The sequence below is a fragment of the Adiantum capillus-veneris genome, chromosome 5 (assembly GCF_014529385.1).
Source record: "Adiantum capillus-veneris isolate H3 chromosome 5, ASM1452938v2, whole genome shotgun sequence".
Classification (NCBI taxonomy): Eukaryota; Viridiplantae; Streptophyta; class Polypodiopsida; order Polypodiales; family Pteridaceae; genus Adiantum; species Adiantum capillus-veneris.
This window is the reverse complement of record NC_140935.1, coordinates 48,899,015-48,914,430: the sequence shown is the minus strand read 5'-3', so window position 1 is coordinate 48,914,430 and position 15,416 is coordinate 48,899,015. Positions and strand designations below refer to the sequence as shown.

Sequence of the window (15,416 nt, the reverse complement as noted above, 5' to 3'; positions counted from 1 at the left end):
CATGCAAGTGTTTGTATATACAACTTACATGAAAAACTAGATGAATACGAGAGTACGCAGGTAGGGAAAGTTTGTAGGTCATATCACCAACTCGCTTGAATATTTTAAATGACCCACAATCTAAGAGAGAATTTAGGTGTTGGCCCAATCTACTGACTTTTTGAATACTTTGGAACATGTAAGAATATCTCTTCTATTCCCATGAAGGTTACTTGTCAACATTTCTCGTCACCATACTTTTTATATTGATCTTGTGCTTTTGTCGAGCATTTTGACGAGCAATTTTCAGCACGTCCATATGATCTTGGATAAAGTCTTTGAATTGTTGAATTATCTCAATAGTCAACCCCACCATAGCTGGTGATCTAAGTTAAAAATTGTGCATAAGCATGAAAGGACTAAAACATGTTGTAACATGCTTAGCACTATTATAAGCAAACACAAAAATAGGGAGGTCATCTACCCAATCACATTGCTTTTTGCTAACATATTCTTATATCATATCCTCTAGAACTTGATTAACTCATTCAGTCTGCCCATCGGTGTTTGGATGATCTACAATATTGATACTGGGTGAGTTCCTATGCATTTAAAGACAGCCCTCTAGAAGTGACTCTCAAAATCGGGATCATGATCACTTACAATGTTACTGGGAATTTCATATAACCGATATATATTGTCCACAAAGAGGTTAGCTAGCTGTGGAGTTGGTTGGAATAAACTTAAAAAGTTTAGTTAGCCGGTCTAAGTGTTCCTTATGCCTAGGTGTCATGCATTAGTGTTGTCATGACATTTGTAAACCACATTCGTCGGTAAACAAAATCTCCCTTTGTAGAGTAGGTACCCATCATCTTTGGAAAAATTGTTCCATCTTTGCAACTCATCACTCAGAAGAGGAGAATCGGGTGCAGAGAAAATGGACACACTACCAGTAGGAGTGAGAAGGATCCCTCTTTTGGACATGGCTCCACACCTTGGAATATGCATCATCATGCTCACATGTATCCTTCAAAGATTCCAAATTATCACTGTGTAAAGAGGAGAGTTGATCTCGAGCATGCAATTAAGATCATCTAATACCACATTGTATCGTCTCTTACAATACCTAAGGTTTGCATCATACTTCTGAAAATCTCATTCCACTAGGCCTTTCGACCCTTCAAGTCAAACTGTTGTATAAACCACTTTAAAATTTCAACCCAATAGGCCTTTCGACACATCAAGTTCAACTGCTGTGTAAATCACTATATACATTTATGGTCAAACACTATTTCAAATTAAGCACCATACAAATAATGTCGCTACATTTTCAGAGCATACATTATTGCATAGAGTTGTGTTCATACGTAGAGTAATTCTGATGGGAAAAATCAAGTTTCTTGCTCTCAAAGACAATGGGTCTATTTTCTTGAAGAAGAATTGTCCCAATAGCTCGATTACTAGCATATGTTTCAAGCACAAAAGGTTTCATCAAATTGAGAATAGCTAAAATGAGTGCAGTAGCTAAAGCGACCTTAAGTGCATTGAAGCTTTGTTGTTGATCTTCTCCCCCCATTGAAATGCTTTGCCCTTGGATTTCAATTAGTCGGTCATAAGAACAACAATTTGGGCATAGTTTTTAACAAACATTTTATAAAACCCTACGAAGCCCAAGAAAGCCTAGAGCTCTTCCATACTTTTGGGAGAAGGTCAATTTCAAATGGCATCCACTTTGGATTGATCCATATATAGTCCAACAATGGAAATTACATGTCCCAAATAGTGAATTTCTTATTTCAAAATATCACACTTGGTTTTCGTAGCATATAATTTGTGTTGCCATAGTAGATCAAATACATGCCTCAAATGTTGTAAGTACTCACTCTACTTCAGATGCACAATCACTAAAATGTCATCAAGAAAAACAATGGCATATTTGTTGAGATATGGTTTCAAAACATTGTCCATGAGTGTCATGAAAGCAACTGTCAAAAGGCATAACGAATACTCATAACGTACCAACCCTCGTTTGAAAAGCAGTTTGTATATCAACAAGTCGAATGTGCACTTGATGATACCCTGACCACAAATCTATTTTGGAAAAAACATAGGCGTTGGTGAGCTTGTCAAACAACTCATCCACTTGTGGTAACGAATACTTAATGTTAACTATATTCAAACCTCGGTAAGCAACACACATGTAGATAGTGCAATCTTAGTTCTTCACTAGCAAAGTGCAATCATGCACATGCAGATAGTACATTCTTTTTTCTTCACTAGCAAAATAAGAGATGCCCAAGGTGAAGAGCTTGGTTGAATAAACACTCTATTGAGGTAGTTAGCAAGCTTATGTTCCACCTCAATAGCTTCAGAATTACTCATTTTGTATGGTAGTCTATTGATTGGCTTACAACTTGCAACCACGTCTAAGCCATGTTGCAAGAATATGTCGGTGGTAACCCACAAAATAAATCTTTGGGAAATGCATCTTTGTATTCCTATAAAAGTTTGTGTAATTGATTAGTAATATTTGCTTGTTGTGATGATAGTGAAGTAGCAAGAGAAGGAAGAGAAGAAGAAGCATGTGGTGTTAAGGAATCATTTGCCATAAAGTATTATCAACATTGGATGTCACAAGGAGTAACAAAAAGAGTTCTTCTATTTCATTATCTAAAGAGAGCTTCATAAGCTCGGCTCTAAAACTAAGTAAAGGCACATCCTTTTTCCCAACATCAACACATGCACACCATTGGATTCAAACATTAAACTATCATGCTCATAAGTATGACATAATGAGGACCCCAACCCATGTAACCACTCTCAACTTAATTCCACATCTTCCCTATACATATTCATGAATTGGACGTCCAACTAAGTAAAGGCACATCCTTTTTCCCAACATCAACACATGCACACCATTGGATTCAAACATTAAACTATCATGCTCATAAGTATGACATAATGAGGACCCCAACCCATGTAACCACTCTCAACTTAATTCCACATCTTCCCTATACATATTCATGACTTGGACGTCCAAGGTTGTCTAATACCCCTAAATCTCAAGTGGCACCCCCTTTACCTGTGTATCCCACACTCCAACTCATGGTCATTTATCGTATCTACCTTGTAACAATGGATATGGGAGCCTATGGTAGATTGAGACATTTCACCAAACTTATAGTTAATGAAATTATAAGATGCACCGTCATCTACCATGATTCTCTTCTTGTGACCCTTGATAGACCCGTGCATTTGCATAGGCTCGTGTGGACCAAAAGTCTCTTACCACATAGAGACCATAATACAACATTCATGCACCACTTTGGTGTGTGTTACTTTCACCTTAGAGTAGTGAGAAGAGGACTCTAGAGAAAGTAATTGCACCATGTGTTTACAACTTTCTTCTTACTGTTGGTAGCAAATTTTTTGTTTGGACAATCCTTTTTGCCATGTCCACTTTCCCATCAGATAAAACATAGCTTCTTATTTTTTGTTTTTTCAAAATCCTCATTCGATAGATGGTCTCAAGGCCCCTTGGGATTTTTGGATGCATCAAATGAGGTTATCATACATTTCCGCTTGTAATTCTTTGAAGGGCTTTGACCCTAAGCATGAAAAGGGAAGATTAAGAGCTAGCCATCGCTTCGCAATACATAGAGAGAGAGAGAGAGAGAGAGAGAGAGAGAGAGAGAGAGATTTGATGCAGGTTACCCTTTGTCTGTGTGTGGGTGTAAGCGGCCCTACCCACACCTCTTCTTCCTCGTCCCTCTCTCCTCCTTCACCCACGGCTCTCCTGTTGTTGCATACATGCAACCACATCTACCAAAAATAGAATATCAATTGATGCTTTGATACCAGTATAAGGCTAGAGGGGGCTACAAACCCCACCCCAGTGGTCCACTTAGCCTAACCTAACCCCCTTTATCGGCTGGTTGAGTCCTTGTTCTCGATTCCAGCAAGTCCTTGCCTGGCTCAGGTACCCTTGGCTTTACAAATCCTTTGCAAAATTTAAATACAGTGACAACAACAATTAGAAAGTTTAATTCCATGACCTATGAAACGAGTTCATAAGAAGGACACAATATAAATTATATAACATGGTGAGCAAAATTGCGAAACGCATTTCGACGTGAGTGAAACGCGAAACGATTGAAATGCCTGAAATATTTCAGTGTGCGGGTGAAACGCCCTTACTGAAACGGCTAAAAAAATTGGGCCTTTTTAATTTTAGCATTCGAAATCATACTGTTAGGCTTATCGAATGTTGGGGGGCGTCATGAGCCGCGACTGGGAAAATTTTATGCCATTTGCAATGGGTCCGCTTCTAAGTGTTGGTTGCGAGCATTCAACGGGTATGGTTCACTAGTAAGGACTGCTAGTGCTGGTTGCGAGCATTCAACGGGTATGGTTCACTAGTAGGGACTGCTAGTGAACAGTGACTGGGAAAATTTTATGCCATTTGCGACAGGTCCGCTTCTAATTGCTAGCTACGAGCGTTCAACGGGTATGGTTCAGTGGCAGGGACTGCGTTGCTTAGAATTTTCAATTGCTCTCTCTCTCTCTCTCTCCCTCTCTCTCTCTCTCTCTCTCTCTCTCTCTCTCTCTCTCTCTCTCTCTCTCTCTCTCACTTTGTTTCTTGATGAATCGTGAAATTGGCAATGCAAGTCGCGATTGTAATCATCATTGGTCAATTTTCTCACATGTGTTACATGTGAGAAAATTGCGATACATGTGTTACATGTATCGCAATTTGCAAGGTTGAGAATCTTCGATCATGGTGAGAGGACATAGCAGGCAGCAAGTAATTGAGAGGGATCCATGGGAGAGTCTACAATTTTCATTTCCAAATATCATAAATCTAACTCTCGCAGGGTTGTATGTAAGTTGTGTGGGGATGTGCTTACAGGAGGTGTGACCCGCTTGAAAGCCCATTACGCTTGGAGCGGAAGCAAAGGGTGAGATGCATGCAAATCTGTCTTCGAAGAGTTGTGGCTTGCTTTTGGGGGTGAACGGGCAAAGTACATCAGTATTGTCATGCCCTCTCTTGAGCCCCCAATAGATGAAGAGGCCCTCTAAAAGAAAGTCCAAGATGAAAATGGTAAGTTGGCTACTCAACACCCTCCCTTGCCTATGGTGGCTGCTACTTCTACTACATCTAGTACTCCACGAGCCTCGACTCCAAATATCTCTTCCACCGTCGTGCTCCAAATGTTACTACTAGTGTGGACGATAACAATGCAGGAGATGCTACAAAAGCTAGCACTCAAGACGTGGATACTAGTCGCGTTGTTGCTTCTATTAGCGCCACACAGGCACCTCCTTCCCAACCCAAAGTGGGGCAACTTGGAGTAGGTACGCATTAGAAGAGAGCTCGCACATAAGGCGCTCTTCTACATTGCATGATGTTTGGGCTCCTAGCTTGAAGAAGGCAGCGGAGATTTTTGAGGAGCGTTTTTTTACCAATGCAACATTGCATTCCATGTTGCACGCACAGGGGCCTACAATAGATTTGTGAATGTTGTCTCAATGGCTGCAGCTGCGGGATCGCCAATTACTCTTGCCGGATTTGAGGCACTTCGCACTAGCAGATTGACATGTCAAGTAGACATGGTACATGAGCAATTGCAGGGTCATAAAGAGTCTTGGAAGTATATGGCTGCACTATCATATCGGATGACTGGAAAGATGTGCGGAAAGATGTGCAAAAGCGTCACTCACTCAACATCCTCGTCTCTTATTGTACAGGCACAACATTTTTGAGAGCCATTGATGTGTCATGAGCTGGAATATGAATCACTGGTATGTTTATTATCCTTATTTCTTGTCACTTGGAAATCAAAGCATAGAGCATCATAGTTCAAAGTGAAGTGTTTCTTACAAGTTACAAGATATGAATCCCAAATGTGCAGTAGAGCTTATTTTTCAACACATTCGAGATGCTATCGAGGAGGTTGGGCCACAACATGTGGTGAAAATGATAACAGACAATGCAAGCAATTGCAAGCTTATGGGAGAAATGGTCGAAGTTGCATACCCACACATAGTATGGAGTCCGTGTGCAGCACACTCCATTGATCTTATGATGGAAGATATTGGTGCACTACCATGGATGACTACACTAGTTGATAAAGCTCTACAACTTATCAACTTCGTTCATCGAAAATCATTTGCTCTAGGGTTAATCACTACCCATTGCAAATGGGCTCTCAAGAAGCCGACAAAGACTTGATTTTGCTACATCTTTCTTGCCTTATGCCGGTGAGCTTCTCAAAGGTTTCCTATTCTTTGAATGCCCATTTTTAAGACTTATTTGAAGCTCAAATTTTGGAAGCTCCTTACTACTTGTGCTTTCAAACTGGCGCCAAGGGGGTTATGAGTGTTGTCGAAAAGTGCTCTTCAGTGGGGTGGACAAGGCTGGGCAACGCGAGCAGTTTGTAAGGTCTACGGACAAGCGTAGGCAATTCGAACAAACACGAGCATTTTCGACAATTTGTGGGTCCACCTAGTTCTCTCTCATTTGTAACTGAACCAAAGACCAATTGGCCAACTTCATCATCATTTACAGGTAGTTTTCACACACCAAAGTACGCACGCACATATACACACAATTAAGAAAATAATTAGGGATTAATCTTTTTTGTTTTGAAGTTTTAAGGGCTCAAATCAAAGCCAAAATTAGAGAGCTCCACACATAAATCCCAATACAAGTTGATGAGTCTTTTGATTATATGCAAAAAATCAAGCAAAGAAACACTCAAAATTGATGGAAAATTACCCGATTAGGGAATAAAAAGGCCCAAATTAAGCATTGAGCCAATCAGAGGTCAATCTTGACAATTAGAAGCACTCAAAATAAAGTGAGATAAAGTACATGATTTAAATGTAATAAAGCAATTCCAATGGAGAAGAAAACGTACACAACCAAAAACTCAAATTAATTACCGTTAATCATTGCCAAAGATAGTGGTTGTATATATAAACATGCCCAAAACCAACAATTAGAATTGATTAGCAATCAGCTTGAATTCTAAAGAGTTAAGAATCAACTTGATGCTTAGAGAACGAGAACACTAAGTTTAACACAAGGATCTAACCAATGTTATTAAGAAATACTCATTATATGTTAGCTCTGATACCACATATAAGAGCTATGATAGGTAAATTAATGTGGCATTCATCATTGTGTAAACCCTATATCATTAGAGAGCGGTTAAATTAGATAGCATACTCAATACAATAGAATGGCAACTTGCTTGATTCATTAAAGAATTGTGTGTGTGAGAGAGAGAGAGAGAGAGAGAGAGAGAGCGAGAGAGAGAGAGAGAGAGAGAGAGAGAAGCTTTGCATAGTGGCTTTATAAGTTAAAGATGGAAAGTGGAAATAAAAGTGAGAGGGATATGCACCACATATGGTAAGAGGAAAATAGCATGTTTGCACATCATGAATAGCATGCATTAAGAAGTGCTATGTAGGAGGTTGTATCCGTGCACATAGGGGTGCACGCATGTATGCTTCACTTTAGGGTTTGGTCACGTTTAGAGTGTAGCTAAAGGCTTACCCCAACATACAAGAGGTCTTGTCCTCCCTACATTTTCACTTGATGGATATGGACGTCATATAGTCGTCTTTCTACATTCTTCCTTCAAGAAAATGATCCTCCGAAAACATACCGCTATGTGTGAAGAACACGCTTACTATGTGTGTTTATTCATACTTAAACTTCAATGAAAACTGAACTCTGAACAGAACTTGAGAATAAGAGACTCAGAGACTGAATGTGTTTGATCGATTGTTACAAGAGCGTTCTTATATAGAATATAAAGAGATACGATGAAGAGACACGACTCTCGGCCAATAGTCGTGTCCCTCTACTGTAGAGTCGTAACCATTTGGCCTAGAGGTGCAACTATTCGCCGAAGAGACATGACTATTCACCGAATAGGTGCGACTCTTGGACGAAGAGGCACATCCTTTCAAGAACAGGGATCTCTGATCTGGTACGTCTTTGTATTTGCAAGAGAACAAAGCAAGAAAGGAAATACAAACATGAAAAATATGTCACAATCGTGACATTCCCTCCCATTTAAAATAAAACCCTGTGTATTAAATTATAGACATTCGTTTAAAACCCTGTGTATTAAATTATAGACATTCGTTTATCAAAGAGCTCTTGTAGAAGCTAAGAGTATATAGTTGCATCTCTTCATCCGTTTGCCATGTAGAATGCGATTCATCAAGATCCATGACTAGAAATTATGTAGTAATTTTCCGTTTTGTTTTCTTCTGATGAACATCAAAAATAAGTTCTGGAACTAGAATCAAGTGTTCTTCCTCTATTTCTGGAACATAGGATGAGACATCTGGAATAATTGAATCTCTTGGAATATATTTCTTAAGCCAAGAAATATGAAATGTTGGATGAATCTTTCCCCATGCTGGTGGAAGTTCAAGTTTGTAACTGACTGTAGAATACTTCTTTAAAATCTTGAAAGGACCATAATATTTGGGCCATAACTTCGGAAAGATAGACTTCACTATCTTATAGCGATGCGAGCAACATATAATAACACCAAGTGGTCTTCTTGAAACTCTGTATGGCGACGATGTTTATTTGCTTGCTTTTGATAAGTCTATAGAACATGTATCAACTTGTCCTTGGTCTGGATAAGAATATCTTGCATCTCATTTACCAATTGATATGCCAAAGCAACCTTATGTTGTATCACAAAATTTGTAGGAATCAATGGAGTATGTCCGAAGGCTGCTTGGAAAGGAGTCATGCCAATTGCTGAGTGAAAGGAGTTATTGTAAGCAAACTCCACCAATGAAAATATATACTCGACTCTGTATAGAATGTCGTAACATTTCCTCCAATATTTGATTCACTCGTCCATTGTATAAGCTGCAACCAGGTTCATTTTTGCCTGTGTAGGAGTGTTTGTCGAAGCACTCAAAAAATTTCAGCAAAATCTCGATCAGTCAAGTATTCATTCTTAAAACAATCACGAATATCAAATGTAATTGTAGATATTGCTATATTCAGAGCTTGAAGCATTCTACTAAGTGCATCTACTATCGAATTTTAAAGTCCTGGCAATGACCATGTGCAAATTTGTCAAGAATTCCACCCAACGTCCTTGTCGAGGATTCATACCTGGTTGTGTAAAAATATATTGCAATGATTGATGATCCGTCTTGACAACAAAGTCAACTCCCAAAAGGTAATGTTTCCATGTACGATATACATGGACGATGGCTATAAACTCTTTGTCATAGACTTGATACCGGATCTATATAGCAGTAAACTTCTTACTATTGAATGCAATAACCCTGTCATTTTACAACGGCAGGAACAAGCATCTTGAAAGAAGGAACGGTTGAAGAAGGAACTCACTCCACCAATGTTCAATTCTATCCTGATGTGCAAAGGAATACAAAAACAGAAAAAGGGAAGCATCATCTCCTGAAAGGCTGGAGATCTGTGAATAAGCAACAAGTACTAATCCTCTATGATCCTGGATCAATGGAAAACTTTATCGCATTGGAGACTGCAGAACACTTGGCCTCACACACCCCCCCCCCCCCCCCAAGCTTGGAACTCCGGTCACCTCCGGATTGGCATTTGAGGGGTTAACTTCCAATGCAACTCCCGTACAAGGACATCTCAATCTTCAGATTGAGGAGTACAAGGACCGCGAATCATTTTTTAAGGCACCCATCGAGGGCTGTGATATAATCTAAGAAATAAAGAAGTGTATTTTTGCTGACTTGATTTTCGCACGAAAGAAGGACAAAACTCACAAGGGTTCGCTCTCTAGTTTAGGAACTAAACGTTTTCAATTTATTGAAAAGTATAAGAATTGTGTTACGGACACTCTTCTGGATAAGCTACCTCCAGAACGTCCATAAGATCATCCTATTGATTCCGTACCGGGTAGCTCTCTCCCAAACCACCCCCTTACACAGTAAGTCTTGCTCAACAAGAGGAAATTTTGAAGCGTGTAGTTCGACCAAGTACCTCGCCTTACTGCTCTCCAGTTTTTGGTGCAGAAGAAAGATGGCACGTTTCAAATGTGCATAGACTATCGGCTTTTAATCAAGAGCCACTATAAAGAATCGCTTTCCAATTCCTCGGATTGATGATATTCTCGGTAAGTTATAGAATGCAATCATCTATAGTCGCATTGACTTAAAGAGCGGGTATCATCAGATACACATAGCCCCTGAGGATAACCATAAGATTGCCTTTCGCACTACTTTTGGACTGCACAAATTTTTGGTAATCCTTTTGGCTTGACCAATGCTTCCGCCACATTCAATTGAATGATGGATCGCATTTTCATCCCACACCAAGCTTTTACAAGAGTGTTCTTCGATGACATACTCATCTTTTCGAAAATTGAGGAGGAACATCGGAAGCACTTGGACATAGTGTTTTAGGAATTGCAAAAGCATGAGTTTCATGTAAATGCAAAGAAAAGTGAGTTCTTTCTCACGAAGATACACTATATCGGCCATACAATCTCTCACAAGCAAGTGAGTATGGATCCCGCCAAAATCCAAGTGGTACAAGATTGGCCAATTCCCACTACAGTACATGATGTACATAGCATTATGGGATTTTGTTCCTATTATTGAAGGGGGCTTTGCATGTGAAAAAAACCAATCATCAAAGTTTGTAGTATTTTCTGATGCAACGGAAACTATCTGAGAGCGATCGAGATTATTGCATGACAAGAGATTTTTGGACTGCATTCTTTGATAACCTTGGTACGAAGTTGAATTTTTCTCTACGTATCATCCTAAAATGGATGGGCAAAGTGAAATTGTTAATTCCACCGTGTTGGATATGTTGAAATCCTATGTGTCAGACAGACAATTTGATTGGGAGAAGTATTTGCCCCTTGTCAAGTACGCATAAAACGAACCGTACATTCGTCTATAAGGAAGACACCCTTTGAGATTCTTTATGCTAAGCCTTTGATTCCACCGATTCTCTTCACTAACAATGAGATATTTGTAGGAGATGAATTTGTCCATGATATGGACACTACCTACGGGCAACTTAAGAGAGCAATTTTAAGCTCTCAAGAAAAACACAAGAAAGTTGCGGACAAGCACAGAAGGATTTTAAACTTAACAATCGGTCAGTTGGTCTTACTCAAGTTTGAGAAGACAAGACTAAAGAAACAAGTAGCTGATAAAGAGAAAGAAGTAAAGCTTAGCAATCGTTATTATAGATGTTTAAGATAATTGACAAAGTGGATGATGTGACATTCTGATTTCAACTACCACCTACTTGGTGGATCAATAATGCTTTCCATGCTAGTTTACTACGACGATATGTGGGACCGCCTCCAAGTCAGCCTATTGTTGAGGAACCTCTTCTTAGTTGAGGAGATGCAAGAAATACTCCAACTGCAGCATATCACTCATCACCAAGAACCGCCACTAAAGTCTGGAAAGATTACGCAGAAGTATTTGACAAAGTTTAAGAATTATTCTAATTTAAAAGAGTAGTGGATGATCAAGCAAGAATTATCATCTTATCCAGAGATTCTAGAAGGGTATGTATAAGCAAAGGAAATCCCAGCTAGAAAAAGAAATGCGCATAAAGACACGGGCACAAGAATAAAGATGGGTTTTGAGAAGCTTTTTGTAAAAAGCGAAATATTTTTTAAGTGTTCTTCGAGAAAAGCAGATGCTTTCCTGCAAGGAATCTCTCTCTCCATTGTATCTATGCATGAAAACTGCATCCAAGGACGCATGGGACGTATTGTGTGGCATCGGCTTTTAGCTCACTTAGTTTTATTGACTTCTTACGCACGTTCCACACATTTTTTAAAGATGATCGGCCGCCCACTTGACAAATGGGTAGCCAATCATTACAATAAAGCAAGTCCTACTCTTTTTATAGAAAAACCAACACTACCTTGGACCAAAATCAACCACCAATTCCTCTCTCCCCTAGTGCTTCCTCTCCAGCTACTATTACCAACATCTCGTCGGTTATTCCTATCGGTCTCAATGCCAATGAAATTAGCAACGTTTTCTTCTCTGCACTCACTTTTGCCGACGCTAGCTCTTGGAGACTCTGCCGGTGGAAATATGCAAGCGAACATGTGAAGCTAACATGCGAAAGCTGCTTTTACGCACTTCGAGCGACGAGTACCGATTCTGAATATGCTGCACAAGTTGTTTCATATTTGTGCTTATGCAAGTACTCCATCATAGAGAAAGAGCAAAAAGGCCTCGGTCTTCGCTCAAAGATTCCGCAAACAAAATCAAGAACGGTTTGGGGAGCTCAATGCTCCAAGTATAAACGAAAATGGAATTGAGAGCTCGCCTCTTCGAATTTTGCACACGACAAGCAATTGACCTCCGAGTCAGAGATTTAGAACGAAGGGGTTACTCCGGTTCTTGAGCTTGTAAAAAGATTCTCCCTAGTAAAGATTCTCTTAGGAGGGGGACCAAACTATGATATGGTTCCCAATACTATGTCAATCTTCTCCCCATCTTTTGGTTTAAAGTTTATTTATTTTTAGCTTGTTGAGCATTCATGTGTACTTCCATGCACATGAACTATGCGGCCACAAGTACTACCAACACCATGATTTCCACAGTCACTAGGTGAGTTCTTCGAGTCTCCCATACTTGGCTACGCGATTTCACTTCATGAACATTATTGGCAACACAGGCGATACTGCAAATTTGGAACAAAACCTTCAAGAGCAACACCCGTTCCTCAATTTTCTGACAAAAATATATACACATCAATGCTAATTACGCTTGTTCTGTCTAATTAAAACTGTGAAACTATGTGCGCTTTGGATCTCTTATTATAAAATGACTAAATATTTAAACATCTTTAATTTCAATTGAGTGTTTCTTTAGCGACGATGGTAGTCCCAAGAGATGGCAATCATACCGAACCTCCAATGTCATCTGCTCGTGAAGAGACATCTGCTGAGAGATGTCGAGAAATTTCAAGTTATAATCTGCTAGGGTTTCCATGGCAAGCATTACAAGATACCCCACTCTGCCAGAAGTTGCACTCCGAAGGAGGATGTCAGAAACCATATAACTCTCTGGGCAAATTTTTTTTTCTTGAAAGCTTGCCAAGTACTTGGAGTGTGTTGCTTGGTAGTTGTAGACATCAACATCTGCATAGCACTGCTTCTAAGAAAAACAATGACTTGAAACAAATCTGGATCCTTCTCTTGCAAGTGATCTTCATTGGCTTATGCCCTGTAAGACATGAACGGTGAAGACGGGAGCACGCCCGATGCGCGATGAAGGGTGGGAGTGGCTAATAAGTCCGGGTTGGATGGCGAAGATACCTCAAATAAAATTCCAATAGCTCTGTCTGCTCTTTTGTAGGACCGGTATGCTTTCAGAAAATCACATGCCTGATGCTCTGATACCACTGTCACAAGACGGGCACCTAGTGTACTTTGTTTTCTAGCAACATGAAGCTTGCATCACGTGAGCCAGTACCAACCAAAAGCATGTTAAAACGCACACTATCAATCAATGGGGGCTGACGATTTAAGCATATAACTTGATCATAGCCTAAGGTAATTTCCAGGAGGGTTTCAGTATTAAGCATTATCAACTGAATAAAGTGCTATTATCAATTGAACTCAACAAAACAAAAGAATTTCAGTCTTCACTGACATTTCTTATTTTCTTAGCAATTGAACTCATCACTGCTTTCCAAACAATGGGGGAGAAAAGCAGGCATCTTCCTTGTGTGCCCAATGTGATTATGTCAGTTGCAACGCTAAATAGTGAATCACTTAACGTTTAACGGGACGCTATGCATTTACCCCTCCCTTATGAAGCTGGGTAGCATGTAACAGGGCTTATCCTTCACCCCCTTGAAGTCAGCATAAAATACAAAACCTGGTTTTTCAGCTCAACTCTGCAGATGAAATAGCCAAATCTACCAAAATGCTCTTCATCAGTATAACTTCTCTCCCGCCAGCCTTTCCTTTCTGCACAACACACAACATCGGCATACAAAAGGATTTTCAGAATTCCACATACTCAGATCGCTCGCTCATTTTAGGTCCTATGGTTGAGGATTTTAACCCTGTTATGGCATCATACGTCGCTGCTCGCATACTTTAAAAAGGCTCACAATTTCATGATTCAAACAAATCCATACGTTTTCAACAATTGGGTAACAGATACAAAATCACACCTCTTGCTACCAAAAATTTCCTTGAAGCAGCTACATAAACCGCAAGCATCCATGCTATTCATCTGTTACGCACCCGTCCGATGCTGGCTTCACATTCTTGATGTACTGTTCGAGAAGCATAAAAGAATTAGAGTGGCATAGTTGCTAATTCAACGTTGCTTAGAAGTCTCTCCCAATACTTACTTTATAAAGAGTACCAAATGTAGCCTTGAAAGGAGGTGGCTTCCAATTGCTCCGACGTTTAGCGATTTCCTCTTCACTAAGCTGCACATCAATCGATCTCTTCTCCACATTCATAGTGATGATATCCCCATCCTGAAGAAGGGCAATTGGGCCCCCAACCTATTTAAACATTTTGAAACCGATTCTTGTTAGTAAAATCTTGAACTCACCAAAAAAAATCAGCTGTATTATGAGTTTTACAAGGGGGTCACTAGGAAGTTCAAGCCAACGTCCATCAGCTGCATCAGATGGACTAAATATAAACCGATTTTCCCCAAAGCTTCACGACCTTAAGGCTAGACAAATCAAGCATGCTCAAGACAAAAAGATTTTGATGCAACTTTAGCAATTCCCTTCTTTTATTCAGGCAAAACATAGGCTAAGGCATATCTCTTCAAACGTCTCTTTCCTAAACCCTGTGCCTCCCCCCTCCCCCCCCAAAAAAAAAACTAGGGCGTTTGCATCCTGTGAGCGACAGGAGGACCACCTGTGCCTCAGGGCATATATGTCCAACCACAAAGCCATGTGAGCCACCAGAGAAACGGCCATCGGTCAACAAGGCACAATCCTGCAAATGGGGAGCCTTTCAACATTAGGCAAACTTCAAAATTCTGCTAAAATGCATTTAGGAATAAGAGTGCACCTTTCCAAGTCCCGCACCCATGATAGCACTTGTTGGTGTAAGCATTTCAGGCATGCCTGGACCCCCTTTGGGTCCCTCCCCCCTTATAACAATTACAGTCCCCTGAAAACTACAGAGCTTCAAATTGCTGCAGGGGTGTTTTATATTAATTATTGCCTGACAGATGGTTCAAAATTTACATAGATCCTTGTCCATGATCAATTCCAGTCTACCTTGAAGCTTTGAGGATCCTCTGAAAGAGCCTCGAGCATAGCTTCCTCACCTTCAAAGACACGAGCTGGACCTTCATATAAGCATCAAGAAAAGCCAGTCAAAGAATGAGTGAAGACAACGATCCTAATTGAATTTGGAACCCTTTAAGCC

The 15,416-nt window shown here is 40.0% G+C and overlaps 1 protein-coding gene across 1 annotated transcript in view; it reads right to left on the bottom strand.

Moving 5' to 3' along the window:
- Positions 1-13,631: 13,631 nt before the first annotated feature.
- Positions 13,632-15,416, bottom strand: part of LOC147457273 (dehydratase family) — a 65,050-nt gene continuing 63,265 nt past the window's right edge. The window contains exons 10-15 of the mRNA XM_086512216.1: positions 15,266-15,336; positions 15,054-15,155; positions 14,898-14,978; positions 14,372-14,530; positions 14,189-14,293; positions 13,632-13,979 (exon numbers count right to left, since the gene is read on the bottom strand). Of these exons, the coding sequence (XP_086368342.1) occupies positions 14,243-14,293; positions 14,372-14,530; positions 14,898-14,978; positions 15,054-15,155; positions 15,266-15,336 (464 nt within the window). The 3' untranslated portion in view covers positions 13,632-13,979; positions 14,189-14,242. The remainder of the gene's footprint in view (positions 13,980-14,188; positions 14,294-14,371; positions 14,531-14,897; positions 14,979-15,053; positions 15,156-15,265; positions 15,337-15,416) is intronic.